We start from the raw sequence: 24980 nt of genomic DNA, 5'->3' as shown, positions 1-24980 counted from the left end.
GGAGTACCACCGATCATTGCCGACCGATGACGAGTTTCATGCTTCCATCAGACCACTGGGCTCTAGTCCGAACTACGTGTCCCTCGCTTTTTCTCGCTGAAATAGGCTTCAACTCTCCGTTAACTTACGACGTAGCCCCTCCATCAGCACAGAGTGTAGTCATCCGTCAGACTCCAACCCCACCTTCAACATGACTCCATGGTGGTTGTACGTGCCACCCTCCCGCGCCCTGTCGACTCCAAGCTCTCATGTGCACCGTCTTGAATCAACCCTACGCAATAGTCTGTCGAAGCCGCACAAGCCCTCAAGCCTGCACCATGTGTTTCCACGCCCCAGAAGTCGGCCACCATCAGCATCACGCTCCTATGTCGTCGTCGCTGAAATCACCACCGTATTCTGCTTTGACCAACATCCACGTCGATCCATCAGACTGTCCAGTCCGACCCAGCTGAAAAAATATCCGACTGCAACCATGCTCCACCTTGCGTCATGACCAGCCCCGCACATCTCAATGCATTGCTTGACGCCATGTGTTTGCATGATCCTGTCACGACGCGCTCCAGACTCCTCGAGCCTTTTACGCACGTCGCCTTCTTCGGCCGCATGCACTTCATCTTGATCAACTTGGCTCCCTGCTACCCTTCAAGTATACCTAGTTCTCCAACAGATTATTCCTGCATATCTCTGGTGCAACACTTGAATATATATTATAACCTGCCAGCTCCATTGATCACGTGAATTTGCGGCGTTGCGTCATAATCCTGCTGCCATCCTGCACACAATCCATGCCCAAAACAAAGAGCCAAAAGATAGATATCCAACATGCGTACACGTACCAAGAGACATGTACGAACTCATCTCCCGTCCTTTTTTCTTTGTTTTCTTTCGACACACCCGATTGATATGATGGCCTGCATTATCTGACTCTTCTTTTTAACAACAAATCTCATGCCTTCACACTGCAACCTCCTATAGCAGCCATGACTTAGTACACACGAAATCAATCCAGCCTCGCGCAATCATACTGCTACACGGCTCCTGCGCGTTGTGCACGTTGGCCAGCCCAACACGGGCCTCACCTGACCTGGGCCAGCGCCCCCCCTAGCTTCCAAACGGCCTACCACGCTGCTCGATACGCTGCACCAAGCTGCTGCTGCATCGGTTGGAATTTGATCTCGGCGAAACACACCACGATCCGATCTGGATCCCGCTGCCGCTATACGCTAGGTTGCCTGCTGCACGTGCACGCGCCGCTGCCGTTGGCCGCGCGACTACTGCTGCCTTCTGGTTGCTGCTTTCGATCGCTATCTCGAGCAGATATCTTCGCCCCACCGTCGAATTGTTTCCATCGCAGCACGCGACCAACTCGATCCAACGAATTCTTCCACTCCTTCCTCTAGATCAATAAACCACGACCTCTTCGTAACCTTGCTCATGATACCACTTGTTAGAATAAATCCAAGGCACTCCGTCGATCATTCAAGGACCAAGCAATCACACGAGCACGACACCGAGATTTGTTAACGAGGTTCACCGATATGGCTACATCCCCGGGGCCTGACTATGGGCGCTCCTCCCCATGACACCGCTACAATACCGCACTCAGTCGCCCTGGACACCGGCACATGCCGCCGGCTTCCCCTGCGTTCCGGTGCTATTATGTTGGCATAGGTTACATCGTGTGTCTACCCCCGCTATATATGAGAGGCCTAGGATACAAGTGTCCTATTAGGACACAACTCCACATCCTATGTAAACACAATACAACTTCTAGTCCAACTGTAACCTACCTTGTACACAATATTCGACACAACTCTAACAATAAACTTAGGTAAAAAGGTCACAATAAAAAATATGTATAAAAGACCATGCATATTGACATCTAAATGCTATGTACTCCCTCCGTCCCACAATATAAGATCGTTTTTCAAGCTAGATTACTATAAAAGGAGTCATAAAGTGAGCAGTTGTCGCTGGTGTTGCCACGGGACACCTTAGCGATGAATTGGTGTGAACTTTGTATTAAGATTCACTGGCTCCAATCAACTGGAATGTGGGGGCTCTTTTTCTGAAAGGGATGGAAGAGGTGGCAATTGACGTTGACATAGAAGAAGTCAGTAAGGAATGTCATGAACTTATCCAGGAAAAGAGTAGTATGTGTTCCGTGTGATGTATCATGGGTTGATCACGAAACCAAAGCGAAAAGACATGAAAAAAATCTCAAATTGATGGTAAAAACGAATGGTAGATCATGTAGCTAGAATATATTATTTGGTCATGCTATCTAGATCCAGATACCGGCATGACAATACATTAAAAGAGGTGAGGCCTCCCTATTCCCCATCGGGTGTGTGTATCCATGTGATGGATCTCCCTTCGTATATTCAAACGAGGCATGTCACCGCGGAAATATCTGTAGTTTCATTGACTAGGAGAAGTTATGTTTTGTTAGAAAAGATAAAAATTGTTTATTCTCAACTTTGATTCACAAAATCTTACCACGAGATGTCACCACCAATTGTTGATCTAGTCAAGATAGTTTTGGTAGGCTGATCGGTGGTCGTTCGCCCGTTCAAAGGTAAGTCCTAAGATTTGCGCTTCATGGCAATAACATAGAGGATTGGCATTACACACACCGAGTTGTATAAAAAACCTCTCGTTGATTATTGATGAGCTCAATAAGATCGCAGAAGTATGTACACCGCCTATTTAGGAGATTGAGCTTAAAAGCCAATCCAATTAACATATTGCACGTCTACTGTGAGATTAGAAGATGAAACGCTACCGAAGGTCAAAATCTTAATTCATTATTGCAGGTGATAGTAACACAAGCTATTTTCATATGGTGACCAATGATTGACATAGGAAAAGGTTGTTCCCAGTAGGATGAGGGGCCGATCAAGGGGCAAGCATAGCTCAAGGAATCATAACGTAAAAGTTGTTTTGAGTTTCCAAAGGATTTCTCTTGACGAATCCTGCACGGAAGGGACATTCCCCATGTTTCGGATGAGGAAAATGATCTTCTTATCTCTCCATTTACTAAGAAGGGAGGTGAGAGCGGTTGTGTCCAAATGGATCATAACGAAGCTCTCGGACCGAATGGCTTCCCAATAGAGTTATATCAAAACTTTTTGCATGTCATTAAGGATGACCTTATGGAGTTGTTTGGCCAGCTTCATGTCCGTCAAACTCGATATGTTCTGGCTTGCCTAAGACTAATGAGTCCAGTCGGATTCAAAAATATAGACCCATATGTCTCATCAATATTATCTCTCAAATTTTAACAAACATACTCAATGCGGTGGCTGATACGTCTCCGTCGTATCTACTTTTCCAAACACTTTTGCCCTTGTTTTGGACTCTAACTTGTATGATTTGAATGGAACTAACCCGGACTGACGTTTTTTTCAGCAGAATTGCCATGGTGTTGTTTTATGTGCAGAAAACAAATATTCTCGGAATGACCTGAAACTCCACGGAACATCTTAGAAAAAACAATAAAAAATCCTCGCCAAAGATGAAGACCAGGGGGCCCACACCCTTCTCACGAGGATGGGCCCCCCTAGGGCGCGCCCCCTACCTTGTGGGGCCCCTGGAAACCCTCCGACGCCAACTCCAACTCTATATATTTGCTTTCGGAGAGAAAAAAATCAGAGAGAAGAAATCATCGCGTTTTACGATACGGAGCCGTCGCCAAGCCCTAAAACCTCTCGGGAGGGCTGATCTGGAGTTCGTTCAGGGCTCCGGAGAGGGGGATTCGTCGCTGTCATCATCATCAACCATTCTCCATCACCAATTTCATGATGCTCATCGTCGTGCGTGAGTAATTGCATCGTAGGCTTGCTGGACGGTGATGGGTTGGATGAGTTTTATCATGTAATCGAGTTAGTTTTGTTAGGGTTTGATCCCTAGTATCCATTATGTTCTGAGATTGATGTTGCTATGACTTTGCTATGCTTAATGCTTGTCACTAGGGCCCGAGTGCCATGATTTCAGATCTGAACCTATTATGTTTTCATGAATATATGTGAGTTCTTGATCCTATCTTGCAAGTCTATAGTCACCTACTATGTGTTATGATCCGGCAACCCCGAAGTGACAATAATCGGGACCACTCCCGGTGATGACCATAGTTTGAGGAGTTCATGTATTCACTATGTGCTAATGCTTTGTTCCGGTTCTCTATTAAAAGGAGGCCTTAATATCCCTTAGTTTCCAATAGGACCCCGCTGCCACGGGAGGGTAGGACAAAAGATATCATGCAAGTTCTTTTCCATAAGCACGTATGACTATATACGGAATACATGCCTACATTACATTGATGAATTGGAGCTAGTTCTGTGTCACCCTATGTTATGACTGTTACATAATGAACCGCATCCGGTATAATTATCCATCACTGATCCGGTGCCTACGAGTTTTCCATATACTGGTTCTCGCTTATTTACTTTCCCGCTGCTACTATTACAATCACTACAACATACCAAAAACATTACTTTTTCTATCTTTACTTTTGTTGCTGCTACCGCCACTATCATATTACTTTGCTACTAAACACTTTGCTGCAGATACTAAGTTTCCAGGTGTGGTTGAATTGACAACTCAGCTGCTAATACTTGAGAATATTCTTTGGCTCCCCTTGTGTCGAATCAATAAATTTGGGTTGAATACTCTACCCTCGAAAGCTGTTGCGATCCCCTATACTTGTGGGTTATCAGTGGCAGATTGCATATTTCAGTCCACACAGACATCCTTCATGCAGGGTGGGAATATCCTAGACGGGAAAGTAATCCTGCACGAGACTGTGCATAAACTCCACCATACAAAGTTGAGCAGGGTGGTATTTAAGGTGGACTTCAAGAAGGGTTGTGACATTTTCAAATGGCCTTTTATCCAATAGACTCTAATAATGAAGGGCTTCTCTAAAAAATGGCACACATGAGTCCTTAGTTTCATGACTAAAGGTAATGTGGACATAAAAATCAATGATGACATTGCTCATTGCTTTCAAACAAAAAGTGACTATGACAAGGAGACTCAGTGTTCCCAATGTTATTTAACATTGTGGGATGATATGCTAGTGAACATCTTAGAGTGCAAAAAGAATTCCAAGAAAATTTGCTGAGTGGTGCCACACCTGGTGGACGAAGGATTGTCCATTCTTCAATACGCAGATGGTACAATTATTTTTATAAAGCATGGCTCAAAAAAGGCGAAGAACATGAAACTAGTGTTATCAGTGTCTCAGCAATTGTCGAGTCCTAAAATAAGCTTCCATACAAATGATTTATTTTGCTTTGGGAAAGCCAAGGGGGGTTATCATGTCCAATTATTTGGTTGTAAGCAAGGCATGTTCGCACCTTGGTATTTGGTAATCCCAATACATTATCATAGGTTCTCAAATGTTCATTAAAAATAATGTGTGTGAGCAGTTAGAGAAAACTCTCTACTTGGAGGGGCAAGTTTCTGTCCGCTAGAAGGAGGCTCATACTTATCAACATTATGCTCAACAATAGGGTTTTTTACTGGCTCTCTTTTTTTCTAAATTCCAAATGGGGTGCTCCATAAGTTGTGCTAGTTTAGGTCCATACTTACATGGCAAAGTGATGGTGAAAATAAAAAAGAAATATATACTAACTAAATGGAGTGTAAATTGACGTCCAAAAAGAGCAAGGTGGTCTTGGAATTCAAGGCCTCGAGGCCAAATTTGGCTTTCTCAGTAAATGGCTTTTCAAGCTTCTAATTGGGGAGTGGGGTGTGGAAAAATAATAAGGACATCCCTACTAAAATAACACCCCCAGGACACGTGACCATGCCAACTCAAGTTTCAAAAACACAAGGACCAATGACTAGACTTTCACATGCTAACTCAAGTATCACAAACTTTCATTTCTAGGAACTATTCTAAGTGTTTATGATAATATGATGATGCCTAAGTGAGATGTATTTGTATTACTCATAAATGAAGGATCTAGCATGGACAAGCCGAACATGCACTGAAGTGTAATCAAGGATGGAGATGGCGTCAAGCATACAAGGAACAAGAAGGAAGTTGCGAGTGGAGATTCTGGGACTTTAAAGCCACCATGATGACAAGTGAAGACATGAAGAAATGTACAAGATGACACTTTATAATTCCGTTCATGGTAATCTATAGGTGTCGCGCTACTCAAATTTGGGCTATGTCAATACATTTTCAGAGTAAAAGACTATGTGTAGTTTTTAGACTCTTTATTTAGGGAAGAGATCAAACTTATCCCCTTAGAGCATTCAATTAGGTTTTGGTTTTGTTGGTTTGAGCACATTGTTAATGAAGTACTTCATCTTATATCCATAACTCATATTGCACCTCGGAAATTATTGTTTGTTCTTTGGTTGCATACATGGATTGATCTTCATAATCAGGTTGAATGTGTTTCTAACACCGTCAAAAACCATACTAAGAGTTGGCTTAGCGATTGCTAAGGCAGACCGTCGAGTGAACGGTGTAGCCGGGTAATCAAAGTCAGCTCCAACGAAATCAATACTATCACATTGAAAGAGTAGTAAACCCTTGTACAAAAAATATCTTCTGAAACAATTAGATGGGGTCGAAGGCTCTCTCCCATATTTACTGGAAGTCAATGGATACACACTTTTGGGTTGGTCTAACGCAGTGAAGTAATATTTCTTTCACTTTGAATCTTTTTCTATTAAGAAAGATTCGTAGATTCATTTTTTGGAGGATATCTAGTTGAGCAATGTCACTTTTCGAAAACAATATCTAGCCCTGTACCATAATGTTTGGAATAAAGCGACGCAATTGCACAAGTGTTGGTGTTGGGGAACGTAGTAATTTCAAAAAAAATCCTACGCACATGCAAGATCATGGTGATGCATAGCAACGAGAGGGGAGAGTGTGATCTACGTACCCTTGTAGACCGAAAGCGGAAGCGTTAGCACAACGCGGTTGATGTAGTCGTACGTCTTCATGGCCCGACCGATCAAGCACCGAAACTACGGCACCTCCGAGTTCTAGCACACGTTCAGCTTGATGACGATCCCCGGACTCCGATCCAGCAAAGTGTCGGGGAAGAGTTCCGTCAGCATGACGGCGTGGTGACGATCTTGATGTACTACCGTCGCAGGGCTTCGCCTAAGCACCGCTACAATATTATCGAGGATTATGGTGGAAGGGGGCACCGCACACGGCTAAGAATATGATCACGTGGATTAACTTGTGTCTATGGGGTGCCCCCTGCCTCCGTATATAAAGGATCAAGGGGGGGTGCGGCCGGCCAGGAGGAGGGCGCGCCAGGAGGAGTCCTACTCCCACCGGGAGTAGGATTCCCCCCCCCCTTTCCTAGTTGGAATAGGATTCGGGAAGGGGGAAAGAGGAGAAAGAGAAGGAAGGGGGCGCCGTCCCCCTCTCCTTGTCCTATTCGGACTAGGGGGGAGGGGCGCGCGGCCCAGCCCTGGCCACCTCTCCTCTCTTCCACTAAAGCCCACTAAGGCCCATATACCTCCCGGGGGGTTCCGGTAACCTCCCGGTACTCCGGTAAAATCCCGATTTCACCCGGAACACTTCCGATATCCAAATATAGGCTTCCAATATATCAATCTTTATGTCTCGACCATTTCGAGACTCCTCGTCATGTCCGTGATCATATCCGGGACTCCGAACAAACTTCGGTACATCAAAATGCATAAACTCATAATATAACTGTCATCAAAACCTTAAGCGTGCGGACCCTACGGGTTCGAGAACAATGTAGACATGACCGAGACACGTCTCCGGTCAATAACCAATAGCGGAACCTGGATGCTCATATTGGATCCCACATATTCTACGAAGATCTTTATCGGTCAGACCGCATAACAACATACGTTGTTCCCTTTGTCATCGGTATGTTACTTGCCCGAGATTCGATCGTCGGTATCTCAATACCTAGTTCAATCTCGCTACCGTCAAGTCTCTTTACTCGTTTCGTAATACATCATCTTGCAACTAACTCATTAGTTGTAATGCTTGCAAGGCTTATGTGATGTGCATTACCAAGAGGGCCCAGAGATACCTCTCCGACAATCGGAGTGACAAATCCTAATCTCGAAATACGCCAACCCAACATATACCTTTGGAGACACCTGTAGAGCTCCTTTATAATCACCCAGTTACGTTGTGACGTTTGGTAGCACACAAAGTGTTCCTCCGGCAAACGGGAGTTGCATAATCTCATAGTCATAGGAACATGTATAAGTCATGATGAAAGCAATAGCAACATACTAAACGATCGGGTGCTAAGCTAATAGAATGGGTCATGTCAATCACATCATTCTCCTAATGATGTGATCCCATTAATCAAATGACAACACATGTCTATGGTTAGGAAACATAACCATCTTCGATTAACGAGCTAGTCAAGTAGAGGCATACTAGTGACGTTTGGTTTGTCTATGTATTCACACAAGTATTATGTTTCCGGATAATACAATTCTAGCATGAATAATAAACATTTATCATGATATAAGGAAATAAAATAATAACATTATTATTGCCTCTAGGGCATATTTCCTTCAGTTGGGTATGTCCCGAATCATGTGATGTTTCGGAAGGATTGGTTGGGCTTCGACTTGTGAGGTACAATTATCACCAGGGCACAATGTATTTCGCTGGACCCTGCATCGGAATGGAAGCTTCTCGATGGACTCTATATACCATACGTGTGTCCATTTTGATGCTCCGGTAATGCATAATAAATAAACTCGAAAAATGAAGATGCCCTTGCAAACCAAAAAAATCTATTGAAATACTGCAAACATGTGGCCCTAACTAAGGACAACTTAGCAAAGCCCAACTAGATTGAAAGTAGAAAAGTTTGCTTCTTCCAATTAAATGGAACAATCAAATATATTTTCTTTCAATATGAGTTTACGCGTGGTCAGATAGGTCACCTCTAACTTGTATCTGCCTCGTAGTGTTGCCAATATGTTGGCAGTTGGTTACCAAGCGTTGATCCAAGAATAGAATTCCCATCCAGGTGGGAGTAAAAACGTTTGATCACCTTGGCTATGTAGGATTGATTTGTTCTTTTGCTAATAAATGCTTCTCTGCACAGCAGGTTATTTAGCAACGTACACATTGACTGTTCGTGATGTATTCTCAAGCGAATGAAATTCCAATCACTCTTGGAATTTCATTCGCTTGAGAATGATTGGAATTTCATTCTTAGCTATGCACGCAGAACAGAAAGTAATCCCCGGACGGGCTTGACCGTCAAAGAGAGAAAAAAGAGATGGGGTTGGCGATCTGAGGGCGCCCGTCGGGCCGACCGTGATGGCGGCGGCGGAGGTGACGGTGCCGGCGAACGCCGGAGCCGGGAAGGGAGGGAGTCTGCTAGGTGGGGATCTGGAGGTGGAGTGGAGAAGAGTTAGAGATAAGTCAAAGTTAGTATCCCGGGTATCGCGTGTGTCACGGGAGTGCATCAAGAGATGGAAGAGGAAACTGATTTTCCAGATTGAAGATGTAGAGGACGAGATTAGGGGGAGGAAGAGATGGCAGATCGAGGGAAAGGGAGGAGATAGTTGCCACGAGACCGTTGAGGTGGGAGGAGTTATGGGAAAGGCGCCGTTGACGGCGTCCATGAAAGAGGAAACTAAGTTGATTTCGGTCTTGTTTTCTCCTGAATTTCTGCCTCCTCTAGTTAATTCGTGATTACTGGGAGTGATTCTAGATGGAAACAAGGCCAATTTGAAGATCAAGTTTGCTGCGGGTGGGTCGTGCTTTCCTCATCCACCCCTAGTTGTCCATTTTCCCTTTGCTAGTCTTCGCCTCTCTGTTGTTCTTGGGTTCGAGAGGAAGAGGAAGGTGATGGAGGAGATGTCCCAGGAGAAGAGGAGTGTGGAAGGGATGGGAGTGGACCAGCAGCAGAAGAACCAAGAGGAGGGTAGGCGCTCGCCGGCGGGGACCATGGCGACCCCGTCGACACCTCCAGTGCTGATTCGCAAGGAAAAATATGTGTCCAAGCTTCAGCAGGCAGGTTCAGGCTCTGTTGTGGTGGACTTGGAGGAGGTGCATCGGGCGGCCAGTGGGTGGCTGGTGGTGGGTCGATTGCTGGCAGAATTTGAGGCAGATCCCGGGGCTATCCTCAGTGAGCTCCGGCGAGCATGGCGTCTCCATGGTGAAGTCGCTCCGCAGAGGGTGGCAAGTAGTGATGGTTGTTTTGTCGTGAAGTTCCGTGATCAGAGGGATAGGGACTCTGTCCTCCATGGTCAGCCCTGGCAGTTCAACAAGGATGGGGTCATCTTTGCACCATTTGATGGCAAGGGCAAGCCAGCAGATATCAACCTTGGAGTCATGGAGATATGGGCGCAAATTAGAGGGATGGATTATGAACTTATGACTGAGAAGATGGGATGGTCCCTGGGGGCAAAACTGGGCGAGGTGGTGGAGGTCTCACACCGCAACGGAGTCATTGTTGATGAGTACCTGCGGGTGCGGGTGAAGCACCCTCTTCATGAGCCTCTACGCAAACACATCTCCATCAACCCGAAGGGCAGCTGCATTGAAATTAGGTTCGACGTGAAGTATAAAAAATTGCCAAATTTTGCCTCTTTTGCGGTTTGGTAGCCCACTCATCGGCAAGATTTTGTAGCACTCCAAGAGACTCTGGGAAGCCGGAGTTCACTTCTGCAATTCGAGTGGCTCCTTATTGGAAGGAAAGGAATTCTGTGAGGATATCTGTGATGTTCCAAGAGGCTCTGCCAAAGATGAAGCAAGTGCATGAGGAAGCTATCAAGGAAGTGGAGAAGGGCGTTCGCAATCTGGTGGTAACGGTGAATTACATGACGGAGTTTTCTGATCTTGTTATGCAGGACGGCGCGAGTGTGGTGCCGGGGCTGGCACCAACGCTACCTTCCTCTATTGGGGGCTCCTCCAATCATCTGCTTCCTATTTCATCAACACCTTCGCCTTGTCTGGAAGGTGTGCCTTCCGGGCTGTTACTGGAGGGACCTTCCAAGGGGGGGTCGTTCGCCCCTTCGTCACACCCGGCCACTGCTACTGGGGCGCTCAGTCAACAAGGCTTGAGCCCCGCATCAATTGCTGCTCTTCATCAAGCTGTGCTCGCCCGGGTAAACCGAGTGGGAAAGGACTCCATCACCTCTGAAGGCTTGAACCCCGGCCAGAAGGGTCGGGGTCTGGTACCTGCCTCCTCTGCTCTTTTCAGCCCCTGCCTGGGTCAGGAGGGTCGGGGCGTGGGGGCTGTTGAGGTGTCTCCTGTGGATGCGCCTGTTGGCGAGGGGTCGGGAACTCGGATGACTCCACAAGGTGCTCCTGTTTTTATTTTCTCTGCTCCTAAGGTGGTTGTGCAGGGGAATGTAAAAGCTAACTGGAAAAGAATGGCTAGGGAGGGGGATAGGACTCAGGTCCAGGGTCACAATAGCAACAGGGGAGATGAGAATACATTTGGTCTAGGCATAGGTAAAAGGAGAGGCGCTCCTAGTTATGCACTGCATACGGGTAGTGATATCAACTTTTCTTTTGAGAATGCTAGCCTGGAGAGTAACGATCTGTTCCTGACTAGGGATGTGAATGCATGTTGTAAGAGGGTTTGTGGGGGTCGGGTTGAAAAGGTTTGGGGTGAGGATGGAGTGACCTCTCATGTTGCGAAGGAGTTAGAGGAGAAAGAGGAGGATTATGTAGAGGGAAGAAGGGAGTTTGTTGGAGAGAAGAAAGGTGCAGATAGTGCTTCGGCGGCCTCCGGTCAGGAGGACCGCCGGGAGAAATGAAAGCCATTAGTTGGAACTGTCGTGGAATGCTCTCTTCCACGGCAGTTCAGGAGTTTCTGGAGCTCCATGGCCGGACCTGTGCGGATTTAATTTTTATTTCAGAGTCGCACTTGAATAAAAATAAAGCTGACGAGCTACGTTGTAATTTAGGCTTTAATTCCATGTTTTTAGATGAAAGTGATGGAAAGTCTGGTGGTCTTGTACTTTTTTATCAAAAAGAGAATAAAGTCGAGTTGAACTATTTGTCGTCCCATTTCATTGATGTTATGTTTATGAATGATGAATCTGTGGAGTGGCGTTTTACGGGCTTCTATGGTAACCCAACATGGTACGAAAAACATTTATCTTGGGCTGACCTTCGCCAATTACATTCCAATGATGTTTATCCTTGGGTGGTTATTGGAGATTTTAATGAAATCCTCTACTCTAGTGAAAAAGAAGGGGGCAATGCTCGACCGAATGTAATGATGCAAGACTTTAGGAACTGTTTGAGTGATTGTAACTTGGCTGATATGGGCTGTATTGGGGATTCTTTCACTTGGAGAAGAGGGGACATTAGAGAAAGGCTGGACAAAGTTGTATGTAATGTGTAGTGGGCAAGGAAGTTCCCACGTGTTGCGGTTATCAATGGGGATCATGTACACTCTGACCATCGTCCTTTAGTTCTTAATACTGATTATTTTGATAGTAATCTCTTTAATTGTCCGAGCGGCTGTGTGAAAAAATTTGAAGCGAGATGGCTAAAAGAAGACACAGTGGAGCAAATTGTGAAGACTGCTTGGGAAAAAGCAAAATTGGCGGGTATCGGCCCATCTCTAGCCGCTCGGACTAAGGCGATGCACGATGACTTACACACCTGGGACCGCGATATTTTGAAGGGCCCTAAAAAGAGAATAAATAAGCTAAAAAGGAGCTTGAAAGGTTGAAATGTGGCCCTATTAGTGGGGAGTCCCGGTCGAGGCAAAAGGAAATTTTAGTCCTCATAGAGAATTTGTTGGATCAGGAAGAAATTTTCTGGTTACAGAGAGGGAGAGCTAACTACTTATTGCACGGAGACCGCAATACATCATTTTTTCATAATGTAGCGACGGCTAGGAAAAAAAGAAATAACATTAAAAAACTTCTGGATAACACCGGAGTGTGGCGGGAAGGTATAGAACTAAAGAATCATATTGTGAGTTATTTCTCAAATCTCTTCACTGCGGATGTTATTCAACCAAACAAGGATGTGTTATCTCTTGTGCGAAGAAGAGTGACCATGGAGATGAATGATGCCCTTCTCGCCCCTTACACTGTTGATGATGTTCGAAAGGCACTTTTTGATATTGGCGATTTAAAAGCACCTGGGCCAGATGGGCTTCATGCTATTTTTTATAAAAGATTTTGGCCTATGCTTGGGGATGATTTGGTTGATGAAGTCTTGAAAGCGGTGAACTATTGCGCTATCCCCGAGGGATGGAATGATACTGCAATTGTGATGATTCCAAAGGTCAATTCACCCGAGAAGGTAACTCAATTTAGACCTATTAGCTTATGTAATGTGGTGTATAAGATTATCTCCAAAATGTTAGCAACGCGCTTAAAGAGATTTATGCCTGATATTATCAGCCCGACTCAGAGTGCTTTTGTACCTGGAAGAATGATTACAGATAATGTTTTAGTTGCCTCTGAGAGTTTTCATCCGATTAAGAAAAAGAGAGATGGAAAGGAGGGTTCATGCGCTATCAAACTTGATATGCATAAGGCTTATGATCGGGTTGAGTAGCCTTTTTTGAAGGGAATTATGTTGAAACTTGGATTTCAGGAGAGATGGGTTAACCTTATTATGCAGTGCGTCTCCACTGTCGAATACAAGGTCCGGATTAATAATGAAGAGAGTGAGAGATTCAAGCCTACGAGAGGCTTAAGACAAGGAGATCCTTTATCTCCCTACCTCTTCTTATTATGTACGGAAGGTCTTACCGCTCTTTTGGCGCATGCGGGGGAGAATGATAATTTTTCTGGAATAAAAGTGTGTAGAGAGGCCCCCTCTATTACTAACCTTCTCTTTGCTGATGACTCATTGACCCTCATGAAGGCGAATCTTTGCAACGCGGAGACTTTGAAAGCTATCCTGGACTTGTACTGTGTTGCCTCGGGACAAATGGTGAGCGTTGATAAGTCTAGCATTTTTTTCAGCCTGAATACGAGAGTGGACACCAGGGAACAAATTTGCTCAATCTTGAACATCATGATCGAGGCTCTCAATGACAAGTATCTGGTTTTGCCAGCAAATGTGGGCGTAGATAAGTCCGATTGTTTTCAGCATTTGATCGATCGCGTCGTCATGAAAATTAGCGGGTGGAAGGAAAAATTACTGTCTACATGGGGAAAGGAAATTCTTCTTAAGTCTGTTGTCCAATCCATCCCTATCTATGCGATGTCCATCTTCAAAATTCCTAAAAAAAATTGTAAAGGAATAACTGACGCGATGTCGCATTTTTGGTGGGGTGATGACGACAACCATAGGAGGATGCATTGGATGGCATGGTGGAAAATGTGTGTCCAAAAAACCAAGGTGGTATGGGATTTCGTGATATCCATTGTTTTAACTTGGTGTTGCTGGCTAAACAGGCTTGGCGCCTTCTTGAGAACCCAAATTCTTTATGTGCCAGGATATTGAGAGCCAAATATTTTGCTGATGGAGACTTATTGAATGCAAAGCTTAAGAAGGGATCTTCTTTCACATGGCAAAGTATTATGTCGGGAGTTAGTACTTTGAAGAATGGTTACATTTGGCGAGTTGGAAATGGTCAGTCCATTAATATTTGGGACGATGCTTGGATTCCTAATTGTGCTACCAGGAAAGTCATCACTCCAAAGAGGGGTCATTTGTTGTCAAAGGTGTCGGACCTTATTGATCCCACTTCAAACAATTGGGATGAAGATCTCGTTAATCAAACTTTGTGGCCCATTGATGCTAATCGGATCCTCGCGATCCCTCTCCCACAATATGACATGACAGATTTTATTGATTGGAATTACACTAAGAATGGGATCTTTTCTGTTCGCTCCGCCTATGTCGTTGAGTGGAATCACCAGTATGGAAGGAAACTTAGTTGATCTAACGGATTGGGACGAATAAACTTTAACCCAATTTGGCATAAGATCTGGAACTTATCTTGTCCGGCAAAGGTTAAAAATTTTATTTGGAGGGTGTTGCATGGCACTCTCCCATGCCGTGTTACACTAGCCAATAGACATATGAAAGCTTCGCCAATTTGTCCTTCGTGTTCGTCTGGGCAAGAAGATACAAAATATTTGTTGTTCCAGTGCCAGAAAGCTAAGGACGTGTGGAGAAGACTTGGTTTGGACGGAGTTATTTCTAGTGCTTGTGAAGTTGATTATGCTGGTGAGGCTGTCCTGAAATTCTTATTACAATTGCCAAACCAAGATTTAGCTATTTTCGGAACCTAGAATACGCGTGAGATGATTGTCATCACGACATGGTATTTATGGTGGGAAAGACGTAAACTTGTACACAAAGAGAAAATTCAAGATGCTAAACAGATATCTATGGGGATTCAAGCTCTTACGACCAATTATGTTATTGCTTCCTCTCCTAATGCTTCCATGAAGAGGGGGGTTGGAGTCGGCCCCCCGTGGGCTTTGTGAAACTTAATGTTGATGCTTCTTTTGATCATGACCTTCTTAAGGGAACGACAGGAGTGGTTCTCAGGGACGACAAAGGAAATTTTATTGCAGGGGGCTGCTCGAAAATTGACTGGTGTGCAGACGTTCTCATGGCGGAATCTCTAGCGCTCAGGTTTGGGCTATCCCTGGCGCAAAGGGCGGGGTGTAATCGACTTGTCATCAATTCTGATAACTTAGAGATCATCGAGACTATGAATAATGAAGGACGGTCGGTGGGAGTGGCGGCGGCAATTTTTGATGATTGTTATTTTATTGCTTGTGATTTTTCTATGTCCAAGTTTGAACATTGTAATAGAGAGGCAAATAAAGTAGCTCATAAACTTGCCAGGTTTGCTAGATTTTCTGATACTGTTGATTGGTTTGAGGAGCCATTGATGAAATTGTACCCTTCTTCTTAAACAATGTATCCGTTATTTCGATTGAATAAAGTTATTATGTTTTCAAAAGAAAAATCCAATCACTCTTTTACAGTGGTCTATAAACCTTTGCTAATAATTTGGGTAAACATATTAAAGCCATATTATCTTGCTAGAGAAAGTGGATTATCATGTATCATTGTATATTAGCAATACCATATCCCACCAACCAGACTCAGATTCGGGTCGGACTGTGTTAAGATGTCAAAATTTTCTTGCCATACCCTATATTACTGGATCCAAAAATGTTTCAATCGGAACCTGTTCTAACAACTTTCACCCTTAACTGGTAATAGCTGCAAGACATGCAATACAGAGAAAGCATAATTCATCGGTATACAAAGACATCCTTTTGGACAAAAAACACTCTTGGTTTTACATTCACATCAGTGGAAGTATAGGTCACGCATGTCACTGGTGAAAAACTGACTCCCTCGTAAAGAAGACATCCTCAACTACAAAGTTGTTCAGACTTTGAAAACAAGAAAACAATTTTCTAAAATCTTTAAAAGCATCTCTAGCAGACCCCTTATTTTGCGAAACTGTAAACTCGGTTTACAGATTGCGTGGGGGCGTCTATATAGGCTCAAAATCGCCACGGCAGATCAGAAACTGTATCCAAAAACGTAAAATTTATAATAAAAAAAACATGTTTCACGCGAGAAATTTAAGCAAAAAACTCGCCAGAACATAGATCATTCTTCTTCACATAGGGGCAGAGCATTCGTACACAGCATAGATATATTACATAAAAGCTCGCCGGAGCTACGCCTTCATGAAGCGTCGGCGCTCAATCGGAGTCAAAGGAGTCGCAGTCGATGAAGAACTTCGCCTGCTCCGCCTTCATGAAGCGCAAGTCTGCCTCCTTGGACGTGTGCGCCTACGACGCCGCGACGCCCGTCTGGAGGAACATGTGCTCGTACTCGAGCTCACGGCAGTGGCGCTCTTTGGCCTACTTCAGCTCCCTCGCTGACCGCTCCAGGACGATGCGCTCGAGGTGCTCCTCCTGCCCCGGGGGGAGGTAGTCCTCAGGGCCGATCACGCGACGCGGCGGCCTCAAACTTGACGGCGCGCGGCCCGAGTTCCTCCGGCTCTCTCTTCATCGGGGTGAGCCGCGAGCTCGAGACACCCGCGGACGAGCTCCTCACGGCAGAAGAGCCGAAGGAGACGTGGCGGTGGCGGGCGAGCTAGCGCTCCAACTCGACCAGCTCGTGTCGGTCGAACGTCGGCAGCAGCCGGCTACCGCGGTTGAGCCACCTCCGCACGCCCCGCTTGCACGCAGCTTCAGATCTGGCACGGCGACAACGCTCCGCCTCATCCTGAAGCTGCCATAGCCATCCATGGCTTTTTCAAGCTCACCGATGACAAGAAATTGGGCAGAGGAGGGGAATCGCGGCGGATGCAAAGGGGAGGAGGGGAATCGCGATGGAGGCGGATAGGATTTAACCCATATCCGAGCGGTGAAACCCCATATATACCAGTACGGTGAGAGTTTTTGCGGGCCGCGGTAAATTATTTACAGGCCGGGCCGCGGATGCGGTTTTTATTCTGGCAAAAAAACGGGTCAAACCCGTATAGTTGCAAGAATTATACGGGTCCGCCCCTTTTAAGGGGTCTGCTAGAGATGCTCTAAGCTTGTTGTCATGGAAAGCGCACGCAATATAGATAAATGATAATTCAACATCATACGACATTCAGGCATGGATTGTTCACGTCATATTTTTCACAATATGATGCTGGAAGGTAAGCTCATCACAAATCCAGTTCCAGTTAAGCTCATAACAGAAGGGGCTTCCCCTTCCTCAGGGCAAAACACAAATCTTGTTGACACATCCCATCTAGAGATACATTCAGAAACAACCTCTCACTGAACAGTCATTGAGAGAATCTGGCGTGCAAGCCCAGGGTCCTGCTGAAGTAGCTCTCTAATGTTGTTCTCCACTTCTCCCAACTGTTTCTCAAGATATTCCTTGGAAGTCTAGCCATCATAAAAACCAATGTGAGTGAGGATCCATTTTACCCTTCAAATTTCGACACAACAGAACAAGGGTCATTCGCAGGCATACCTCCATCGACGATATTGCAGTCTCACTATCATTTAGCTTTTTCTCTTGCTCATTTACCATAAGTGATCTCGGCTCCAAAATAAACCTACAAGTAAAACGATGTAAAAACATGATATTATAAATACAGTTACCATACAAGAGCAGAGCAGTAAGCAGGCCCCTGGCAGAAGCTGATCTTCCAGATTTACTTACACTTTACCTGTAAACAATGAAAAACCATCAAAACCAGCAGGAAGCAATGCATATTTATATCCGATTCAAAATTGGATGATTGCAATTGCATCATTCGATGTGCAATGATGAAATTCAACCCAATGTGTGCAAAGGAAAACTAATAAACTAAATTTAGTCACCCAACTGAAATGTTTTGTACACAAACAGAAAGCCAATGTTCAACCAGTATAGCAATGGCTGCTAATCACGCAAGACAAGCAATGGATCAATGACAATTAACAAACCTACAGCAAAAGTTTTCACATTAAACACCACCCGTATTCACTTGTCACCATTCTGGTAGGTCCACCAATTTCTTCTCCAAGTACACAAAAATTGAAAATAAACTACAAACTACAATCATTGCAAAAAAGGACCGATTTCTAGCTAGCAATAATAAGATGCAGATTCATACTCCTCTACTTAGCTGAAACACAACATTTTTTTAGTGCATCGCTTCATGATATTATCAGCTGAATTACGAAGACAGCTAATTCCAGAGAGTAAATGATGAAAGCATCACTGTACTTCGTATTGCGACCTGGGTGGAAACCACATGAAAATCATGTTTCAAAGTTGTGGTTGCCTACTTTTTAGCTGCCTGAAATTAGTGGGAATCTTAGTCACTTTTTTATAAGCTGGCTTCTCCTCTTGTGCTGCCGTCATCCCTCCCACGCCGCGTCGGCTGACAGGCGGATCTAGGCAGCATCCTCACTGACAACCTCTGCACGCCACGGCGCCGCCATGGGTCCACAAGCACGAGGGCATCCTCCTCTCCGAGATGAAGCTACGCAGGCGTCCCTTCCTGCATTCCTAGCTCTCTGTCCAAGTTTGTTGTTTGCTTGCTTGATCTTTTCTCTGGAATGCAGGTGAAATATATCCCTCTGGCTCAGAGTCCCTTGTTTCTCCTCTGTGAGTTCAGGGCATTTTTTTTGTTGCCTTGTTCTTCCTCTCCTGCCTCTTTTCCCCATCCCTCAGATATGGGACGAAAATGGTGTACTTCTTTGGCATGTTTTTCTTCCGTACTTGCCCGCCCAGAATTATGCCTGATGTTCGATTCTGTGGTTTGGCTGGTTCTCTTATTCCACGGTTTGATTTTCCTTTACACCACGACCGTGATTTTTTTAGTTGTACTTCCCCCTGTGAATTGTGGGGAAAAAATCATTTTTTACCAGGAAAAATGGATTCATTATATATGTGCATGAGAGTCTGCTTTTGTTTATCAATAGACAGCTAACCACAGGGTTTTCCACTCAAAACTGCTCTCTTGTTTCAGCACTAGCATGTTGGAAGCTGAGTAGTGAATAAAACAATTTTACTTCTGGTGTAGGTTCTGCTGGAACCAGGGAAGATAGAAGAGTCTCAAACAAGGGCAATGTTAACCTTCATGCCGGTACTAACAAAAATGCACTGCTGAATGTTGCTCTTGGGCTGCCGGTTTGTTCGCTCGTTGTTGCATGAATTTATGTAAGACTTACAGCTAATTGTCTGGTGTATAACTGTGAACTATTCTTGTCCTGCTATACAGAATATCTGGGTGCAGTATATGACATGGCATACTTGTGTCAATGGTCCTGTTATGCTTCATGGTTTGGACGAAGGTTCACTAGATCTGACCTGGTAGACTTGGTATTATCAGGTAAGTGCAGCATCCAGTAACTACTTTGTTGAATAATTTAAGATTAAGTAAGAAAGAAGGTAAATACCTTTATCCATGGTTGGTCGAAAAGGTGAACAGATGAACCTGAACTCTTAGAAGTCCATGCTAGGTTGGTCTAAGAGAGGTGCCATGTATTGAATCAGTGATGTGTGTGGTGCTGCCAGGTCCCATTTTCATGCCTGTTATAGTCTTTTGGTTATGTAATCCTGCTTTGTTTGCTATTGCCATACGTGTCATAGGAGTGGTTAGCACAGCAATATAGCATTAAATGTCACGGCCATGACCTAACCAAGTAGCTGATGATTCACGCCTTCTCCACAGTTCTATTTGCCTTTATGGTAGTGGTAGCAGGTTGGAAGATTTTAGAGAGCCACCCGCCTCCTGTGGAGCACTGGAGCCTAACAATCGCAACTTTATGTTCAAACTTCTACCAAATTAGTGTATTGTACTACTTCCTGGCATGTCTTACTTTCCTAAGTTTGGGTGCAATTGTAGACTGATAATCATGCTGAACTGATAATATTACCATGGCAGAAAAAAAATGATGTATCATGTATTAGTTTCAATTTCTAAGTGAACTTGGCTCAGTTGTTCCGTGTAATTTTCCCAGTTAGGATTTCTCTTTGTTTTTATACTGCTCTTATATATAACTCAAAAAGAATTTGTTGCTCTCAGTATATATGTGTTTCCTGGCTTACATATCGTCTAATTACCCGTGGTAACACCAGTGAGGATTTTGTTGGTGCCCCAGCGCTTGCAATGATTGGATCGCTGGAGTTATTCAGAGAACAATTTATTTGAAGCTGAAATTGTTAGCAAACTGCCTGCGGGCGGGCGCGAAGGTGCGCCTTTGGCACTAATAGGCAAAAATCTTGGGAGTAATTTCTACCCTGACAGAAAAGAAAGAGAATAGCAAACTACGCAGGAAAACAAATAAAAAGATCAAGATTGAAATTATGCACATACTCCCTCCATTCCTAAATATAAGTCTTTTAGAGATTTCAATGTGGACTACATACGAAGCAAAATGAGTGAATCTACACTCTAAAATATGTCTATATACATCCGTATGTAGTCCATATTGAAATCTCTTAAAAGACTTATATTTAGGAACGGAGGGAGTAGATTACAGGTAGCTTGCAATACTCCATAACGTACAAGAACAAAGTGCAACTATTCTATGATAATCTTCAAAGGATGAATTATAAAGTGTCTACAGAGCAAATTAAAATGTGTGCAAGGCTGGGTGCAGCTTGGAGATCTGCCTATGGATGCTAACTACCTTTTCTTTTAGCAAATGCTGGCTGATTAGCTTATGTTTACTGCTGGTGGCTAATTAGCTATAGATTTGATCCAGCAAGCGTAATCTATTTAGGCGACACCCAAATGGGCCATACAACCATTGTTAATGGGCTTCAGAGGCTGGAAACAATGGGCACCCCGCCAATCGCAGGCATAACAGGGTTAAAGGGCAACAAATAGACTGAGAAAAAAAATCAGCCCCTGAAATTAGCATAAAGTGTAAAAGGTATCCAAAAAAATCAAAACACAAAGTATGTTGGGGAGGTGAATTTCTATAAGCATGTAACATCTCAAGCTCAAAATCAAATTCATTTGGGAGGTATTAATAGAAACAAATTCAGAAAATAGTGGTGAATAGTAAAACACCACTAGATGAACTTGTTTTTACATACCTCCAGAATGGATATGAGTTTGAACTAGAAATTTCACATGAGCATCTCCTCCTAACAAGCTGTTTTCTTTTTACAATTTCAGAACTTCCAAATGTGGTTTCCATGGAATTTTTCATCATAACTTGGTTACCACAGGGTATTTTCTCCACTGCATCTAAGGACAGTTACCACAGGATATTTTCTCCACTACATCTAAGTAAGTACAGTTTTGGACACATTTGGCAAAGGCATTGGTCAACAAATTTCGAGCAGAAATGACAAATAGCTTCGATGCATCCATTAGAAGAAAAGTAATTCTTACCAATGGCCTTGTAAGTGTTCGTATCATCAGGTAATTGGCTAAGTTCCTCCAGTGTAAGATACGCACGCTTCTTTTCACTCTCTTTAGAACGCATCTGAGTTTGTAGCTGATGAAAGAAGAAAACTGTTGTAATAAATGTTATCGGTCGGGGAATCTTGGGCACAAGTATATATGCTAGAGATACTGGAGGAATTTCTGACAGAGACACCCATTGCAAGGATAGCCACCACCGAGCAAGAAACCCAACAAGATAACATAAATGATCTATTTCAGCAATCTAAATAGCCATCAACTCAATAAAATCCCAATAAGATAACAAGATTCATATTATCATTATTTATGGCATGCCCATATTGCACAAAGACTAAAACAATGTGATAACATTGCGTGTGCATAATGGCTCAAATATATTTCAGCAATCCAAAATCTATCAACTTCTTATTCCACCGATGTTTCAAACTAAGGGCCTGTTTGGGACTGCTCCGCTTCATTAAAATCAGTTTCAATCCATCAAATCCACTTTGGAGCAGATTCATACAGAAGCTGTAGCACCAGCAAAGAGAATGTTTGGCTTCCATCTAGCTCCAGCTTCAAGAATGGGAAATTTGGTGGAAAGGATCTATTTGATTGGACAAGGGGGGAGAAACGAAGGGGTATCCACTTACTGGTGGCAGCGGTGGGTAATTTCCCCACAACTCCAGCTTCTAGAGTTTTTTGGAGCACCCCCTAAAGAGCTTCATAAAAAATTGGGAGCTGTACCCCAGATTCTAGTTTTTTTTGCAGAGCGGCATATCGTGGAGCTACCCCGTTTGACTTGTATTTTCTGGAGGGGAGCTGAATTTTAAGGAGCAGAGCAGTCCCAAACAAGCTCTAAGGTAAAAGTTAGAACATACTGTAAAATATATATGTTAGGACAGTTGGAAGGTACTCCCTCCGTCCTATAATGTAAGACGTTTTTTAACACTAGTGTAGTGTCAAAAAACGTCTTACATTATGGGACGGAGGGAGTACTTATCATTCATCGCTTGAATAAAGATTATGCTCATTAAGGTTGGCATTTACTATCTTTATGTACACAAGAATTATTTCTACAAGCAATGTACAATATAGCTCAGCCTTTAAAAATGGAGAAGATAATCAATACAGCTTTGAGCGATACACTGGCAGTCTGGCACCAATTAATCCTGCAGTAATATACCCCGAAAAGCCAAAAAATACTGGGTCTAGACTAGAAACAGAAGAATACCACACCAATTATTATATCATTCAGGAAAAAACAGATCATCTCACAATCCATGGCCCATGTACAATTTTGGTCCTCCTCTGTTCTAGCCAGGGTACTGGATGTCACATAATAGAGTACAACAAGAAATGCACCAGTGCTAATCACAGCAAAGAAAGCAATGTGAAAACTAGATGACAAGAAATAGATCACCGTAAATTATCCTTAGCTAAACAAAACAGCAAAAAAGCTTTTTAATAAATTAAAGATGTGGTCCAGCGGAATCCAGAGTAAGGAAATATTTGTGTTCCCTCACAAGAACTCAAAATATTTCCATTCCTTTCTCCGAAATGATCATTTCCTCAGCTATACTTGAAATGAAGTAACTCAACATATAATGCCAACTAATTATAATGAAGGTAGGATCTGATGCAGATTATGATTATACATCGGTGGAACTACATATATGTATGGAAAACTAAATAATCAAACGTTTTCCCTATTTTTCTGTTTTTTATCAAAACATTCAACTGATCAATCAATTTCTGATGTAAAGGGAGTGTTAGGCACCCAATTTTGCAAGAATCAATACATCAGAAACACAATTGCTTTTAGTAGTTTAAATACAAAGAACATCAGGTAGAATTATGAACATCTGCTGCTGCTGGCTAATGCAGCGAAATATGGCCTATGGAATTAAGTGTCATTTAGCGAACTGAAAAGCCAGCTCAATAAAATCAAAATCAATTACAGACATTTGCTGGGGGGCTATCTAATGCAGTATGAAAGCTTATCGTAGTGAGTGTCAATGAGCAAACTGAAGAGTCGGCTCAATGATACAAACATTGTTGGGTAGAATCACAATCTAGAAACAGGCAGCAATGCTGTTCGAATAACCACCAAAAGCATACCGCACGGGTACAAGATTCCAGCGCACGAATCTAGGAAAGGGGTTTCTAGCAAACGGAACATAGTAAGACCGAACATCCCCACCCCCACCCCCCTCCCCCCTCCCCCACCCCCCCCCCCCTCCCCCCTCCCCCACCCCCCCCCCCCCCCCCCCCCCCCCACACACACACACACACACACAACAACAATCTTTGGAGATGAGATGCCCATGCGTACGCATCGTGACCAAGACGGAACTAATCAGGCTATTTATTTAGAATAATAATGAGACAAAGCAAGGGTATAGGTTTTGACCTGTTTGATCTTCCCGGTGGTCTCGATCATCCGGCTCTGCAGCTCTACGAAAGCCTGACGCCGCGCAAAGAAGGGTGCAAGTTAGAAGGTTGGCACCCAGAGATCAGCCAAGAAAACTTAGCACTTACCGCTCGGTTGGGTTCGTCCGCCATGGAAGGGAATCTGGTGAGATGGGGAACCCTAACAGCGAGCTCGACTCCAACAGACAGGAGGGGCACGCGGAGAGTGGAGAGACGACGGCGGGCGGCGCTATTCGGGTCGGCCGGTCACAGGCCAAACGAGAAGCCTGGAGCTCGGAAATGACGGGACTGGTTGGGCCCGTTCGCTACCCGGCCCGGACAAGGCCCGCTCAACCTTTTCGATCGACTTCGGCGTCAAGACCAGCTTCTCCGGATTTTCTGGAAGAAAAAAAAGACCGGTGAACATCTTCAATAGGTACTCCCTTCGTTCGAAAAGGCTTATCTCTTAAATGGATGTATCTATCACAAAATTAATGCTAGATATATCCATTTAAAATACAAATTTGAGACAATTTTTTTGGAAGGAGGGAGTAATGTAAAGTAGCCCCTAAAAATCTGTTAAAAAAAGTAGCCCCTAAAAAAAGCAGTTTTTGACGAATCGTTTTCTTATGCAAGGGAGGCGGCCCAAGAAGCGACTAGGTTTCCGCTGGTCCGCCGCCAGCCGCCTCCTTGGCGGCGGCACGGGGACCGGCGTTTTGCTGTCCGAGGTCGATGCCCTGAGTGTCG

General features: G+C 44.1%; 1 protein-coding gene across 1 annotated transcript; it reads right to left on the bottom strand.

Moving 5' to 3' along the window:
• Nucleotides 1-17537: 17537 nt before the first annotated feature.
• Nucleotides 17538-24545, bottom strand: PFD1 (PREFOLDIN 1). The gene is made up of 6 exons (XM_048700430.2): nucleotides 24363-24545; nucleotides 24235-24288; nucleotides 21810-21915; nucleotides 18134-18140; nucleotides 17942-18026; nucleotides 17538-17853 (listed from the first exon to the last, which is right to left on the bottom strand). The coding sequence occupies exons 1-6, from the start codon at nucleotides 24384-24386 to the stop codon at nucleotides 17740-17742; spliced, it is 390 nt and encodes a 129-aa protein (XP_048556387.1). The 5' UTR covers nucleotides 24387-24545; the 3' UTR covers nucleotides 17538-17739.
• Nucleotides 24546-24980: the final 435 nt, after the last annotated feature.

Source organism: Triticum urartu, chromosome 2A, assembly GCF_056163025.1.
Source record: "Triticum urartu cultivar PI428250 chromosome 2A, HENAU_Tu73, whole genome shotgun sequence".
Lineage (NCBI taxonomy): Eukaryota > Viridiplantae > Streptophyta > Magnoliopsida > Poales > Poaceae > Triticum > Triticum urartu.
The sequence above is the reverse complement of the archived record's forward strand: the minus strand, read 5'-3'. Positions and strand labels throughout refer to the sequence as shown.